Source organism: Melanotaenia boesemani, chromosome 20 (genome assembly GCF_017639745.1).
Source record: "Melanotaenia boesemani isolate fMelBoe1 chromosome 20, fMelBoe1.pri, whole genome shotgun sequence".
NCBI lineage: Eukaryota > Metazoa > Chordata > Actinopteri > Atheriniformes > Melanotaeniidae > Melanotaenia > Melanotaenia boesemani.
This window is the reverse complement of record NC_055701.1, coordinates 18,072,436-18,087,412: the sequence shown is the minus strand read 5'-3', so window position 1 is coordinate 18,087,412 and position 14,977 is coordinate 18,072,436. Positions and strand designations below refer to the sequence as shown.

General features: G+C 39.9%; 1 protein-coding gene across 1 annotated transcript in view; it reads left to right on the top strand.

The window, feature by feature from the left end:
• hs6st1a (heparan sulfate 6-O-sulfotransferase 1a) overlaps nucleotides 1-7,768 on the top strand; it is a 53,774-nt gene extending 46,006 nt beyond the window's left edge. Inside the window, exons 2-4 of the mRNA XM_041971197.1 lie at nucleotides 1,418-1,640; nucleotides 3,191-3,439; nucleotides 5,536-7,768. Coding sequence (XP_041827131.1) covers nucleotides 1,418-1,640; nucleotides 3,191-3,439; nucleotides 5,536-5,841 — 778 coding nt within the window. The 3' untranslated portion in view covers nucleotides 5,842-7,768. The remainder of the gene's footprint in view (nucleotides 1-1,417; nucleotides 1,641-3,190; nucleotides 3,440-5,535) is intronic.
• The last annotated feature ends 7,209 nt before the right edge of the window (nucleotides 7,769-14,977 follow it).

The following is a 14,977-nucleotide window of genomic DNA, read 5'->3' as shown; positions in this document are numbered from 1 at the left end:
GCTACTTGATTTGTTTCATTTGCAGAGATCAGTCTGTGCTGCAGCTAAATCAGGGTGGGGATGTTTTGTTCTGCTGGTGTTGCCAGATGAAATTTGTTTTGGAGTCATCTTGCTGTCCAGGATCTCTTCACTGTTGCTAGATTTAGGGGTTTAGTCGCTTTGTTGTTCAGGATCTCCCTACTGCTGCTGGATTTTTGGGAGGGCACTGCAACTGTTTGTGTGACACTCTGAGCTTTGTGTCCACCCAGCAACCTCTCTTCTCTCACCGGGCAAGCTTTGTAGTGCGAAGCCAAAGATTTAGCAATGAAAGCAGAGAGACTGTATGTGTATGGGAGGCGGCTTGTGTAAACCAGGCGATTTTTGTGAAGTCCCGTCAGCACACAAAATTCCCTTTACAAACATTCCTCTGATGTGTTGCAAGCAGGAGAGGAGGGCAGTGTATGCACCTCTGTGTGTTTTCCACAGTCGGCGCACATTCATTGCCCAGACAAATCCATGCCATCGCTCTCAGGCACGCTGCAAGCACGTAGTCACACATAGGCAGGCGCACGTTGGTTGTATGTGTGTGCGGTTAATGAGGATGTGTTGATTGATTAGACTGCAGTAATTAGTTGGAGTGTGAAGGCTTGGAAAGGTCTCCGCTCAAGTGGGAGTGTCCCCTCTAGAGAGACATTGAACTGTGCTATGCACCATTTGTTTACACACATACACACACACACACACACACACAGACACCACAGAAACAGTCCCATCCAAATCTCAGATGCGGCATGAGTCATCTCTCAGAGGCAGACCTAATACTTGGTGCCAGTGTCAAGTGATCGGAAGGATGTTTGCTATGTGTGTGTTCATGGCGGAGTCTGAGATGTGAGGATGTTTGCAGCTTGGTTATGTGTGTCGCAGAGGGAGATGTGCTTATGCCAGCGTTTTCTTTTTCTGCACAGTGTGGCCTCAACACTGATTTTATCCTCAGCCTTACAAATCAACTCTAGTTCCTCTCCTCCTCTTCTTTACCATTCATTTAAAGTTTCACTTCCACTCTTCTTCCCAGTTCTCTTCTGTGCATCACTGAGCTGCTTCAGGTAAATGCAAATAATAATGTGCTCTGTCTGACAATCTTAGTCTCTTGCCCTGACTGAGGCGGATGTCCTATGAACTGCTGCTGTAAACCATTGCAAACAGTGCCACCACATGGTCAGCTGAAGAACTACATGTGTTCTTGTTAACAATTTTTTACCAACTTATCTCATCTTCGTGGTACCTTGATATATACAAACTGTTTGATTTTACAAAGTGAAAGGTTAAAATGGTTTGAATTTTCTTGTGCAATTAAGTTTAATTTTAATGCACGTCTTTCTTCTCTTCCCCACCCCTTTGCTCCCTTTTCCCACCTCCATTCCTTCTTTCTGCTAAACAGGAAGTTCTACTACATCACTCTGCTGAGGGACCCCGTGTCTCGCTACCTCAGCGAGTGGCGGCACGTGCAACGGGGAGCCACATGGAAAACGTCTTTGCACATGTGTGATGGACGAACCCCAACACCAGAGGAGCTGCCTTCGTGCTACGAGGGGTCCGACTGGTCAGGGTGCACCCTGCAGCAGTTCATGGATTGTCCATACAACCTGGCCAATAACAGACAGGTATGGAGAAAAATGTTCATGTATAATAAAGTTACTGCGCAACTGAAACAATAATGCACTCAGTAATGCCTATACACTTGTTTAAATTAATATAGAGAGGGAATCGACTCACCTATTCAGCTTTGCTTTAGGACCTCGCTCTGTTATACAATGCACTCAAAAAAACTAACAAAAAAACATCAGATTTCAGAAATTCAGCACCAGCTAGCCAGCGTCTGCACCTGACTAGGAACAAAAGAAATGTAGCCCTAACCTTTTCAAAAATAGTTTAAATTAAATTACGCTTAAAAGTGAAAAGGGAATTAGCTTCTTATTTGGATTTCTTTAGAAAGAATAAGCTGGGTGTGTAACTTGGCCAGAATACACTCTCCCTCACACACATACACCTTTACTCGAACACAGTCAGGAGTTTGCCTGCTGGCCATAAACACACAGCAAATTCACACCTTTTTTTTTCATGCAATCTCACTCTCCCACCTTAGCGTGTTGACCAGCTTATCTCATCTGAGCCTCAGGGTGTTATTACTAAGGGTCCTATGACTTATATATGTGACACACAAACACACAAGCGTAAGGTATCCTGATGGACCAGGAAGCTGAAGTGTAAGGCAAGGCAAGGCAAGGCAGTTTATTTGTATAGCACATTTCATGTACAGGACAATTCAAAGTGCTTTACATAAAACAAAGACATTACAGATATTTAGAATAGTAAAAGGCATCAACACATAATCAACACATAATCACAATAAAATAATAAATTACATTAAAATGATTAAAAGCAAGATAAGTTAAAAAAAAAAAAAAAAAAAAAGTATATAGTATAGTATATTGTTCTGAATCCAAACCAGTTTATTGTCCCTGTTTCTTTACTGAGTTGCAGCAGGTGCTGAATATGCTCTTTGATGAATCGATGTCTTGTTTTGGAGTAAGATTCATATATAATTACAAGACATAAAGATTAGGGTTAAAACACTTTCCCTTTTTCATTCTCAAATTTTTGGTTTTAACTTCTCAGATTAATTCGATAACATATGATTACTATTAATCACGGTAAAATAAAATTGTAATCATCAGTACTATCTCTTTAAGTCCCCCTTGAGTTGTATTCTTAAAGGAAAGATGCTGGATAAACCACATTTTCAGCTTTTTTTCCCCTCCATTTTTTAAAGATTTTAAGACATTTTGTCTTAAATATCGGGATTGTAGTGCAGGGATCTCAAACTCCAGTCTTTGAGGGCATCTGTCCTGCAGGTTTTAGAAGTTTTCCTGCTGCAACACACGTGATTCAAATGAATTTGTCATTGTGCAGAACTTGGCAATAAGTTGTTGGATCCATTTCAGTTGATACAGGTGTGTTGGAGCAGGGAGACATCAATAATCTCTAAGACATGGGCCTTCGACAACTGGAGTTCGACATACCTGATCTAAAACTTGCAGAACAGTGGCCCTGTTCAAAAATCATTTCAGTACCCTAACCCAAAGACAATCTGTTCAACATAAGGGAGGGATTGAAACGTTATTTCCTCCACTTTTGTTTCCCCTGTCCACAGGTCCGTATGTTGGCTGACTTGAGTTTAGTCGGCTGCTACAACATGTCCACAGTTCCAGAGAAGAAGAGGGCCCAGCTTCTGCTGGAGTCAGCCAAGAAGAACTTGAGAGACATGGCTTTTTTTGGTCTGACTGAGTACCAGAGAAAAACCCAGTTCCTCTTCGAACGAACCTTCAGGTTGCGTTTCATCCGGCCGTTCATGCAGTATAACACCACCCGGGCTGCAGGGGTGGACCTGGACAACACTACGGTCAGTGAACGCATAAACAATAAAGGCGCATTAGAAAGTCAGTAGTGGAATTCAACGATTTAATGTACCTATTAGGGAGCTTGTACCATTTTAAGCTGTATTTATTCCTCTACATTTCACAGGGAAATGTAGTTCTTACTCATTTATTCTGACAGTCATAACTGTACATGACAAGCTTGCTTTAGGATTAAAAAATGTTTTCCCAGCATTTATAGTACTCTTGACTTCTCAAAACGAGAAAGAAATATTTCACAAATAATGAAAAAAATATCCTTGAGAAGATGATAAATACAGTAAAATGAGAGCAGATAGACACAGGGAATAAACACTCTGGTCTTATATTGCTGTGAAATGAGTTGGGATGACTGTAGCTGTTTAAAAGACAGCAGCTTCAAACGTCTTCTTCACACTTTGATTGGTCCAGTGTGGGAGTTCTTAAGCTCAATTTCTTAGAAAAAAACAGACCCCAGTAGAGTGGCAGAGACTGGTGATTTATTCATCAAACCCAGTTGCTTGAAGAGAAAATAAAATATGCACAACTGCCAGACACTGTGGAAAGGTGGACCTTTGGTTATACCACAAAAGAGAAAAATTAATATAGTGAAGAGTCATGTGGAAACTCTGAATGAGACATTTTGTGTAGATTTTAAAAAGCAGCATCCATATAAAATATCATTTCACCATGTGAGATTAGAGTTTCATTAGATTTAAGACAGAGTTTAACTATATTACCACATTTTGAGAAGAATATTTACTCAAGACTCTTCTGTGAAGCTGCTTAAGGATTTCTGCGAGTCTTTACTGATTGAAACTGGCTTCTGAACGATTTGATGACAGCTCTCTGATAGATGAGGCCTTTGTGCTGATGACTTGAGTGAAGTGCTGTCCTCCTGGCTTTGTGCTGGTGTCCCTCATGCCGGTGATCAAAATCTCTAATTTTCTAACATCAATGCAACATGTCTCCTCACTCTGTTGTCGCGTACATTGCTCACAAAAGACATCCTGCACTCGATCACAGATTTCAAAGGGATTCTCTTAATTAAACACATCTCCCTTTCCATATTGGATTCACAAAAAGAAGATGATCCATGCCAATAAAGCCAGCCGTATTAGACGAGAAAATGTGAATCACTTGTCTGTTGACTCTACATTGCCAATACACACTCATTCAGATCTCTCTATAGAAGCTCTTTAGAAGTATTTTTATACCTCTCCATCACGTACAGCCAGTATAATGTTTTTAGGTTCTGGATCTGGCTTCATAGACAGGCAACCTTAATTCCTTCTTTTTCTTAAAGCTTCGCTGCTGTAATTCTCCTTCAGATGTTGTATTATAATTCACACAAGAGAAAACTTTCAAACTCATCAGAAAAGCTTTACCACAATCATTCTGGCAGCACTGAAATACAGTTTTTTTTTTTACAACGAAAGATGGGTCATCCTGTCTGCTCAGACAGTTCTGGAGATCTCTTGAGAGCCATTGGTGGCTGAGAAGCTCCCTTGAGAATCATAATAGCAGGACCTTCTTTTTGTAGATGAATGATAAAAACTGAATGTGTCTTGTTCTTACTTTATCCAACAAAGGCTTGACAAGGCTTGTTGTGCAGAAAAAGCATGACAAGGAACATATATTTGGTTAAGTAACCTAATGTTGAAGAGAATTTGACCCGTCTACTTAGCTCTGGTTTTCCTTAATGAAACGCTGGAGATATTTAAAGTTAGGCCTCAGTTTTGGCTTAGTGTTTGTTTATGTGTTTGTTCCAGCTGTGAATTAGCTTTTTAGCTTCCAGCTTATTTATTTTTTGACAAAGTGTTCCATAAAGATAAACATGCTTAGTGTTGTTGAGTTAGTAATGGGACAAAAAATTGCTTAATGCTTGCTACAAACAAATTACAGCTTTGATGTCAACAATCTGTTTACTTTGAAAAAGAAATGAGAAGAAGATACCTGCTCTGATGGGACAAAAAATGTGAACTATCTTTCATTTTCCCTCCTGGTTCTCTAGGCCAGCCTTTCCCAAACTGCAGGGTCTTTGGTAATGCTTGTGACTGAATTTCATAAAATGATAACATTTCTTCTGCTCCCTTTTTGATAGGTCCAGCGTATAGAAGAGCTAAACGAGCTGGACATGGAACTCTACGACTACGCCAGGGACTTGTTCCAGCAGCGCTACCAGTACACCAGACAGCAGGAGAGGCGGCAGCAGCGCATGAAGAACCACATGCAGCAGAACCACCTGGGCATCAACCTGTGGCCCTCCAGCGGCAGGCAAAGCTCTATATCAACACTGGAGGACAGGGAAGGGGAGCGGGAGGAGGGTGAAGAGGGAGGCAGGACGGAGGAGGTGGGCAGCAGGCTCCCCACTGAGGACTACATGAACCAGATCATCAACCGGTGGTAGCAACCGAATGAGAACAAACAACAGACATGAATATGTAATGTGAAATACACGCCCATATACACGCACAGTTACATTCACAAAGTGGCGCCTGCTTCAAAACCCAAATGACTGACAAACAGACTTTACTACAGTTGGGCTGCAGAAATCAGAGTCCAAGTGGGTTGCTATGGCAACCTGAGCCCGGTTGATTGCATCGGCTCTGGTTGTTGAGGTTTACCCAGTTGTTATTGCCGCCTGCTTGCCCTTTCCCCCCCCCCCCCTCTTTGCGTTCCTTTGTCTCTCCCATCATCATTAAATCCTAAGCAGACGGGAGATCATTTTTCCAAGTTGCAAACGACCGAATATTTGATCCAACTCTCCCGTCTCCGCTTACTCTCCTGTATTCCTCGCATTCTCTATGGCCTGATGTGGAGCATGAGAAAAATTGAAGTCTCTGAATTCCTACTCATTCTTGCAAAAGGACCAGACAGCCTCCTGGATGCTCCAGTTTCAAGGGGACTAGAGAGGCTGTGAAAGTGTGCTGATGGCTAAGCCTAACAAAGAAAATAATGGGACAAATGCAAGACTGTATCAGGGGAGGGAAAAAAAAGGAACATGGACAAAAGTTGGACTCTGTTGTGTAATAAAAGCTTTGTGCTTACATAAATCAGCCATTTCATCTATGAACACGCTTTGGTCCTGAAATACTCTTAATTCTCATTTGTGATGATGATTTAATTAGTATTTTCCTTTTATGTTCATGCTTTTTTAAAAGCAGAATTGTAATATCACTGAGACCAACATTGCTGCCTAAAGAAAAGTGATTCCTTTATTTTTAATTGTTTTATAAGTCAAAATCTTAGGGATTGGATTTATGAACAAGGACCATAGCCATTACTGATGCCTTGCTTCTTGGAGGGGGGAGGGTTGCCTGGTTTTTTTTTCTGTTAAAGGTTCCCAAAGCTCATGTCGCTTAACAGTTCATTATTTTTCCTTCTTTCTCCTTTTCTTTTGGAAGGGGGGGGGGTTCAGTCCTACAGAGACTGACAGCCAATTACTGAGCTGCATCTCACATAGGTGTGAGAAATCAAAGGCAGGGAAAGGGAGGGCGCTCTGCTGTAGGCTGTTGCCAGGAACTGTGCAGCGTGAGCGGCAAGCGCTTTGGAAGCCTTAACTCAGACAAATGCTTGAGATGGGAGCTGTGGAACTACCGGTCACCATAGCAATGTGAGCTCTTAATGTAGTGGGTGGCATTTTTAGCTTCTCTTATTTTTTTCCCCCCCGACTGCGTTGTAAAAGCAGCAATTTCACACAAACCTCCACCCCACTTTCTAAAAGAGCACACACAGCACTGGTGACCTGAAGTTCATTAGTTGGTTTTACCCTGAAGGATGGAGGGGGCGAGGTAGCAGTGCCTCTATGTACTGGGATCATAGTCAAAATAATTATTGCCAGATATTATGTCTGCATTATACTACAGTAATTTCTCTGACTACTCATGAGTGGGGGAGTGTGTCTGTGTGTGTGTGAGTGTGTAAATAGTATGTAAAGTATGCCTTTGACTGGTGTAAGTGTATGCCTTTGTAAATATTGTGCCTGACTGACTGAGGATGTCTGAGTTGTGTGAATGACTGGTTTCATGACCAATGACTTTGCCATTTATTTTATTTTATTTTATTTTTTTGGGGGGTGATGGAGCATGGCACAGCAGTGTGACCATCACAGTGATGCAAGCCCGTAATACTCCCTGTCATGTTCTTACTTTGCTTTCTCCATTTTCTTGTCTCCTTCCCATGACATGAGTATTTACAAGGACTGTGTTTTTACAGTTAAAATAATGATGTACATGTCCGAAAATCTAGTAGACTCCATTTTTAAGTCCATTTGTGACCTCGGCAAATCACTCTTTGATTTGTTCATGCAACACTCCATATGCAAACCTTGAGGGGATTTTTTTTTTTTTTTTTTTTAGGTTTGTTATCCAGCTGCTGGTCATATCTTAAAAGGGATTTTTTTTTGTGATCCCACAGGGTTGAGCTTGTTTACCTGGACAGATAAATGTCTGCATGGGGCAAAGCCAAAGCAGTTCCACAAATTGTGCCAACAGCTTGGGCAGCTGGCCCTGCCCCTGGTAAACATTTTACACAATGCTATATATATATATATATATATATATATATATATATATATATATGCACGCAAAACCTGTTTCTGGATAACAGGTCAATAAATTAAAAAATTTGATTTCCACACATAGTTTGTGTTGGAAAAACTGTTTGAGTGAATCACAGAGTCATTTTCAGGGTGTTGAAGTCATAGATGAGGGGCAATGACTGCAGCAAATTGTCAGCTGTACGTAATCTGTGTTGAATCCATACAGCTAAGATGGATCTTATGGCATTTGTCTGCAGTCTGCCAGTGATTGTTTGCTAAACAAATGGCACAAATAACTTTCAGCCATAAGGATCTGCTCATAAAAACACTGAGAAGTAAGCTACACATTTTATTGTCATAGTTTTAATAAAGATTTTATATGTTAGCATTAATGTTTTAAGCTGTATTTGCAGATTGTGAATAAAAAGCAAAAGATCTTCGATATTTCATTAGGTACATGCAAATGTTGTAAAACTAAACCAGATTGGATGCAATAAGGGATTTGAAAGGATTCAGGTTCAGTACTGGATTTGAATTGGATTAAAATCCCCCATCGGTTTCTCCAAGCAGAGCAATAAAAACAGAAAATCTAGTGAAAAAGTGGGGAATAGAATGTAAAAGTGGGACAAGAAGAAGATGTGCCACACTGCGATATAATTTAAAATGAATGTAGCCCAGGTTGTGTCATCACATGATGCATGCAGACAGCTTGCTTCCTCGGTGTTCAGAAAACAGGATGCATCCTGTTAAAAGTCTAAATGGTTTGCCCACCATTTTGTTGTTAAATTTCAGCTAATCACACTGGGTCCTCCCGTTATCCTGTGATCAACTTCTTTCAAATCAGGAATGATGTATAATGGGAAGGAGAGAAGAACAAAGGGGATGATTAACGGTATTGGGACTCCTCCAGAGTCATTATGCTTCTTTTTGTGTAGCAATAGATGCAGATACATGGATATGGGAAGAGAGATCTTCTCTTTTTAAATCAGCTTCCCCCTCCATTGTATTTTTGAAAGTGGAGACTTGAAAACACTGCAGCTTCATGTCATTGACCCATGACTTCTTTCTCAGTCAGACTTGCACTAGTCTGTCTTTGGGCTCCAAACCAACACTTGGCTCTGCATTTGTGGTTGTAGAGCAAAATAAAAACCCATTCTCCATCTCTGGAGGGTTATTTTCAGCGTTCCAGTTTCAAGTGATAATCAGACTTGAAGCAGCCCTTAAAAAAATATATTTCACTGACTTGATTCCAGAAGCTGACGCTGTAAAGGTCAACCCAAATATTAAGTTTCATCACTATGTATATCTGATGTCTTAACAGCATTTCCTTTGTGACAATTAAGCAACCCAGGTGTTCAGCATCATCCTTTTTTTGTTTTTGTTTTTTTAAACTGTTAAACAGAGTATGATAGATTTGTTTTTTTGAATTGGCGTGCAGTCCATCTCTGCCTCCTTCTGTATGCATCTTTATGGGTTTGTTTCCTTTGATTGCAAAAATGAATCATCAAACTACCAATTAAAATATTTCATTTTTACAAACCTGACTGTGTTGTTGTTATTGCTTGTCGTTCATGATGCTATCCAGTGATGGGAATTACATTTGATTTACTTAACTAGAAAACCAGCCACATATTCATTAAAGTTGCACTCTCTGATTGTTGTGACAGTTTATTTGGAAGCTTTGCCCCTCAGGTTTCCTCACTTCCATTCATGGGCCAGTCTGTAACCTGAGGACATTTCTACCACTCGCCCACATAAACCACAAGAGCATGACCCCATAAAACAGCCTGTTTCTCTTCTAATGACAGCCACAGACCTGTCAGCAGTGATCTACAGCCTAATTCAATCTGCAGACACTCTGGGCCTGCTGAATACGCTTACATGCACACAAATACTGTATGCATCTTCCTCTGCTGTGGCAGGTAGAGGTTTGACAATGGCAAACTGGTATAAATATAATCCCCTGCCCTTGTATGCAGAGCGCAGACCTTCACCCTGTCTGATCAACACACTAGTAACTTCAACTCTGACCCCTCAAGGCAGGGCGGAAAAATAATTTGCCTGGACAGTGACGGTCAAGGCAATTGGCTGGAGGGAGATGAAAGCTGGCAGACGGCACAAAGAGGAGCAAGAATGCGAGGAAATTGGGAATCAAAGTGGGTCTTTGTGTAGGGAAGAAAAAGGAACGTTTTTTTGTGTCTGACATATGAACAGACAACGAGATGGAAAGGAGGGAAGCAGGGTTTTTTAAAAAAGAAGAGCTGTGCAGCTTCTCTGGCAGCTGGGAAACTGCGTATTAGACTGAACACAGTCTTTAATCCTCCCCGTAACTCTGAGTCCCTGTCATTTCAAGTGCAGCTGGACTAAACGGACAATGATGACTCAGTTTATGCAGAGGGCCGGGCAGCTTTTGTTGGGCTGAACATGTAGATGTGAGTGTTGGAGAGAAAGTGTTCATTAGCTCCTGCAGTGGGAATCGAGCTCTGAATGATTGTACAGGCTCTGGATGCAGTCCATTATTACGGGGGTCAAACTAGCTGCAGCCCCCTCTTTGCTGGTCCCATGCTCATTTCATGCAAACAAAGGAGCCCTAGCATTATTATGGTTTTTTTTCAGCATGGAATTCTGCAGATAAGGTCATATTGAGTGCCTTCCCTACATGCATCAGAGAACAGCTATTGTAGTTCTGGAGGATTGCCTTGTTGGCTCTGGCACCGGTCAAGATAGAGTTTAACCTTTTGTTTCTGGTTGAGTCATTTCCAGCAGATGGCATGGCTTAAACCCTCATCATCAAAAACATAATGTGGATGAATTTCAATACACAAACAGTTTGTTTCAGTACCCGGTTTTGTCATTCAGTAAATGCAGAGGGCAATGAGAGAGTGCAGCTCGTTGCAGCAGAGCACATATTTCTTTGTATTGTACAATAAATATGATTAGATTGGACATCTGGGACTGTTATCTGACCTTCCCCTCAGGGTTAGGCTAATCTTCCAGGTCACCACCAAATCATCCTCGGTGATATTATAGAATTGAACACAAGAATGCAACCACCCAGCAGCACTCTGTCGGCTAACACCAGTAGGAGCTCAATCTGAGAAATCCCCCCACCCCTCAGTCCTCTCAATCCTATTATGGTCAAAAATATGTCTGCATTATGTTTGTATGAGTAAAAGTGTGGAGCTACAGCCAGGGGCTCATAAAAGAGCTGATATGTTGCAAACTTATTAACCTCAACATAAAAGTCTGATAAATGATGATGTTGGAGAAATGTAGTGTGATACCAACCGTAAGTTGTGGGCCAAACAGGAAATCTAAGGTTGTTAAAAGGATGACATATTCCTCTTATACACATGCACACACAAGACCACAGAAATAAAAATGTTGCACTGCATAAAAATTGAGTCATTCAATTAAAGAAAGGATATGTTTCTGTGCATGTGTGTTAAAAACAGCAAGGTAAACAAAAGTGCCGTCTTCTCCATCTGCATGTAACGCTTAAGCTCGGACCAGCCCAATGTTTGGTTCCTGTAATGTGCTATAAATTAGCTTCATGTAAGAGACCTCGACAGACCCCTATTATACAGCCAGGGACACATTTAATTAGCAGCAACTCACGTGAAACGACAAAATGTATTAATATTAATGGAGGTTTAATTGAGGTCGTTTTGGTCCCCTGTTGAGGCTTTCAACCTCTAAAATGGCTGACGTGTGATAGTGTGAGGAGAGGGGGGCCCACAGCCTGAGTTCGCCATTTCGTATGTGACCCCAGAGAAGATGACAACCATCTCCCATAATTCATCCAAAGATGTCACCTTCTTGACAGATGAACAGGCGCTATGGGCAGCATGTGTGAGGGTGTTACAGGGTAGGTTTAGTTATTCTTGCGGGGACAGTTTAGCCAGGACGTTTTGGCCTGTCCTCATAGGGATATGACTAATTTTTGGTGTTAGATCGTGTATGTGTGTGTGTTTGTGTGCAAGCATCTACATGTGTGAGGTGTCCACATGTGCACGTCAAAGTGAAGGTCATATCCAGCAGGATAATTAATGTCGCTGCTTTTTATATAATGTTAAATCAAACCTTGGAACTGCTCCCTCTGGAGGATCAGCTGTCCAATTTAATTTAGGCTGCAGAGCGAGTAAATGAAAAAGCAAGAGCCATGTCTCTGCACCCTGGGACACTGTCTCCATACCTTTCATCTTCTCTCTCTCGCTCCCTTTTTTTTTATATCCAAACCACACAACAGGTAGACAGGCAGTATGTCACATTTCACCTGTCTGCCCCAAGGGACAGTCTGTTCAGTAGATGTCACACAAACTCATGGTAAAGATTTACAAAATGATCCCAGTCTTCCTCTTTTAAATAAGAACTTTAGTTTTTTACTTTTTCATGTCTAAGTTTTGAATACTTTTTAACAAAAGAGACAAATGTGGCTTGTTCTAAATTAAGAATTTATGTCCCATGGCTGTGCATTCAGCTACGCTCATTTGCATAAGCTGCTTCACAAATGAATGCAGTCCTAAATACATATGGATCATCACTGCATTGGTGTCCTGCATTCTGTGGACTCATCTCCTTTGCTACACTAGAATTATGATAAATAATGAGAGTTTTGACAAGTCTTTTGTTTAGATCAAAGACAGCCGATGCAGGATAGTAAGCTCTGTACTTGTGTTTTGGCATGAGTAATGGCATAGGTATTCTTTTCTCAGCCATGGACATTTACATTTTTACCGTGCCAGTGTTTTTTTAAGAATATTGTGCAAACATCTCGTATTTCTGACAATACTCATTAGCAAGCTGAAGTTGAAAAAGTAAAAAAAAATCTAACCATGTTTTTTCCTCTCCATTTGAAGTTTTGGGGGGGGGGGTTAGACTGTAGACTTAATTTGCATTTTTCCATTTCCTAATTTCAGTTCTTAATTCTAGTCACATTTCGCTTGTGTAGGATCACATCAGCAAGTTATGATGCTACTGTCCTGCAGGTTTTAGGTGTTTTCCTGCAACACAACTGATTAAAATGAACTCCAACACCTTGTTGTCAAATTCTGAACAAGCCTGTTAATGATCCACTGATTGGAGTCAATAAAAATGAAGAAAAAGAAATAAATAAAAAGATAATAAAAACGTGATCCAGTCTGGATACATGTCTGCTGTCTTTACACATAATCTGATCATGTCACACATTCCTAGAGAACTTTACTTGTGCTGCAGAATTTAATAGGAAACAATGGGAAATAACATTATCTCTCAAATTCATTGCTTAGGTGTAAAATTGTTGTTCCTTCCATAATTAACTTCCATCTAAGCCATTTGCATTGTTTTCAGCCTTGATTTTCTGAAAGCTAAACCATTAGCTGCACAAAGAAAATGCTCAGATGTACTAAAACAAAAGTTAATTTACATTTAAGGAAAAACAACTAACTGCTGGTATCAGCATCTACATGGGTAGCAGGTTTATAATGTAACAAAAACAATCTGCATGGTTCTTGGTTCTTCTCATTTTAACCCAAATTGAATCTGAAGATTGATGGTCTGTCTCTTCAGCAGGTAAGTGGGGCTAAATTTCTGGGCATAGTTACTGATGACAGACTGTTGACGTTGGAATACACATAGCAACAAAATGAATGCTAAAATTAGTAGTGTTATCTCATCTATTTAAAAGTTGCTCTAATGCCTTGGAATTTTAATTGGTTATTTGTTAAAGATAGATTACTTGATTCACTGTTAGTATTTTTTAGGAACATAGTTGTAGCTCAGATATATTTTAAACAATATCACAATTTAGAATTTACCAAAGGTAAACATAATAATTTGTATTAAAAAAAAAACAATAATTAGACATGCTGTGGCTAATTATTTCATATTACCTACTGTAAAAAGCCATTTTATTTAAATAACAGTTTTATTTAGATTAATGTATGAATGGAGCGCACGTCCAAGAAATATTTTGTCTACTAGTAGTAAATTCAAGTTCAAATTATTACTTAAACAGTATCTTTTAATGTCATAATATTCTTAGATAGCATATCATGATAATATTTTGTTAGTCACTATAGGGATTATTTATAGCTCTGTTATTATTATAATTATTGCCAACATCATCACTATTTTTGCCAATTAGTGTCCTGACCCTAGTGTCATGCATGCAGCTAATCCATTTCCAAGGCTTTTGTTGTTGTTGTTGTGGTTTTTGTTGTTATATATATAAAATATTTTTTTAAGTAAATATTTTTTTTCCCTCTTACTGTGGAAATTCCAGATCCACATCGTCATGGTGATGTGTGCTTAAACTGGTTGTTTGTTGTTTATTTGGACAGTTAACCGTGTGGTGTGTGTTGAAGCAGGCTGTGACTAAAAACTATAAACACTTATCTTTAGATGTGAGCTGGTGTGAGCTGATAAATCTTTTCAAAGTCTGCTGATGTATGGCGTTATGAATGTATGTATTTATGTGTGTATGTATGTATTAGTTGTTTTAGAAAGTTGTCCTTTGAGTTTACTTCTGTTGTTTTTACAGAAATCTTTCCTTTCTCTCGGCATGACAATAGACAAGCCATACTTGATGACATAACAATCTACTCTAATGTGAGTATGCAGTGCAAATTTCAATAGTTAATTAAAGGCTCAACGCTATCGTACTTATAAAGGATAACTGCATGTTTCTATGTTGACTTATGTCAAGAGTCTGGGACGGGGAAGTTTATAATAGGGAATAGGGAAACAGTTCATGTGGTTTGTTTTCAGTACGTCAGTGCAGACCGGACACAGAAAGGGCTCCAATAAAGAAGTGAATTAAAAATTTTGGCATAAACTTTTCTTATTTTGAGGACTCTGGAGTTTGAAATGAAAGAGAAGCATTTCATGAACGCTACTTCCAAGAGGAGGGACCCTGGAAATGTTTGAAAATTGGTAACAATCCACTAAATGTGACAATATTGTTCAATGGTGCATTTTTTGCATATACATATATTTAAAAAAAAATCCACATTCTCTAAGT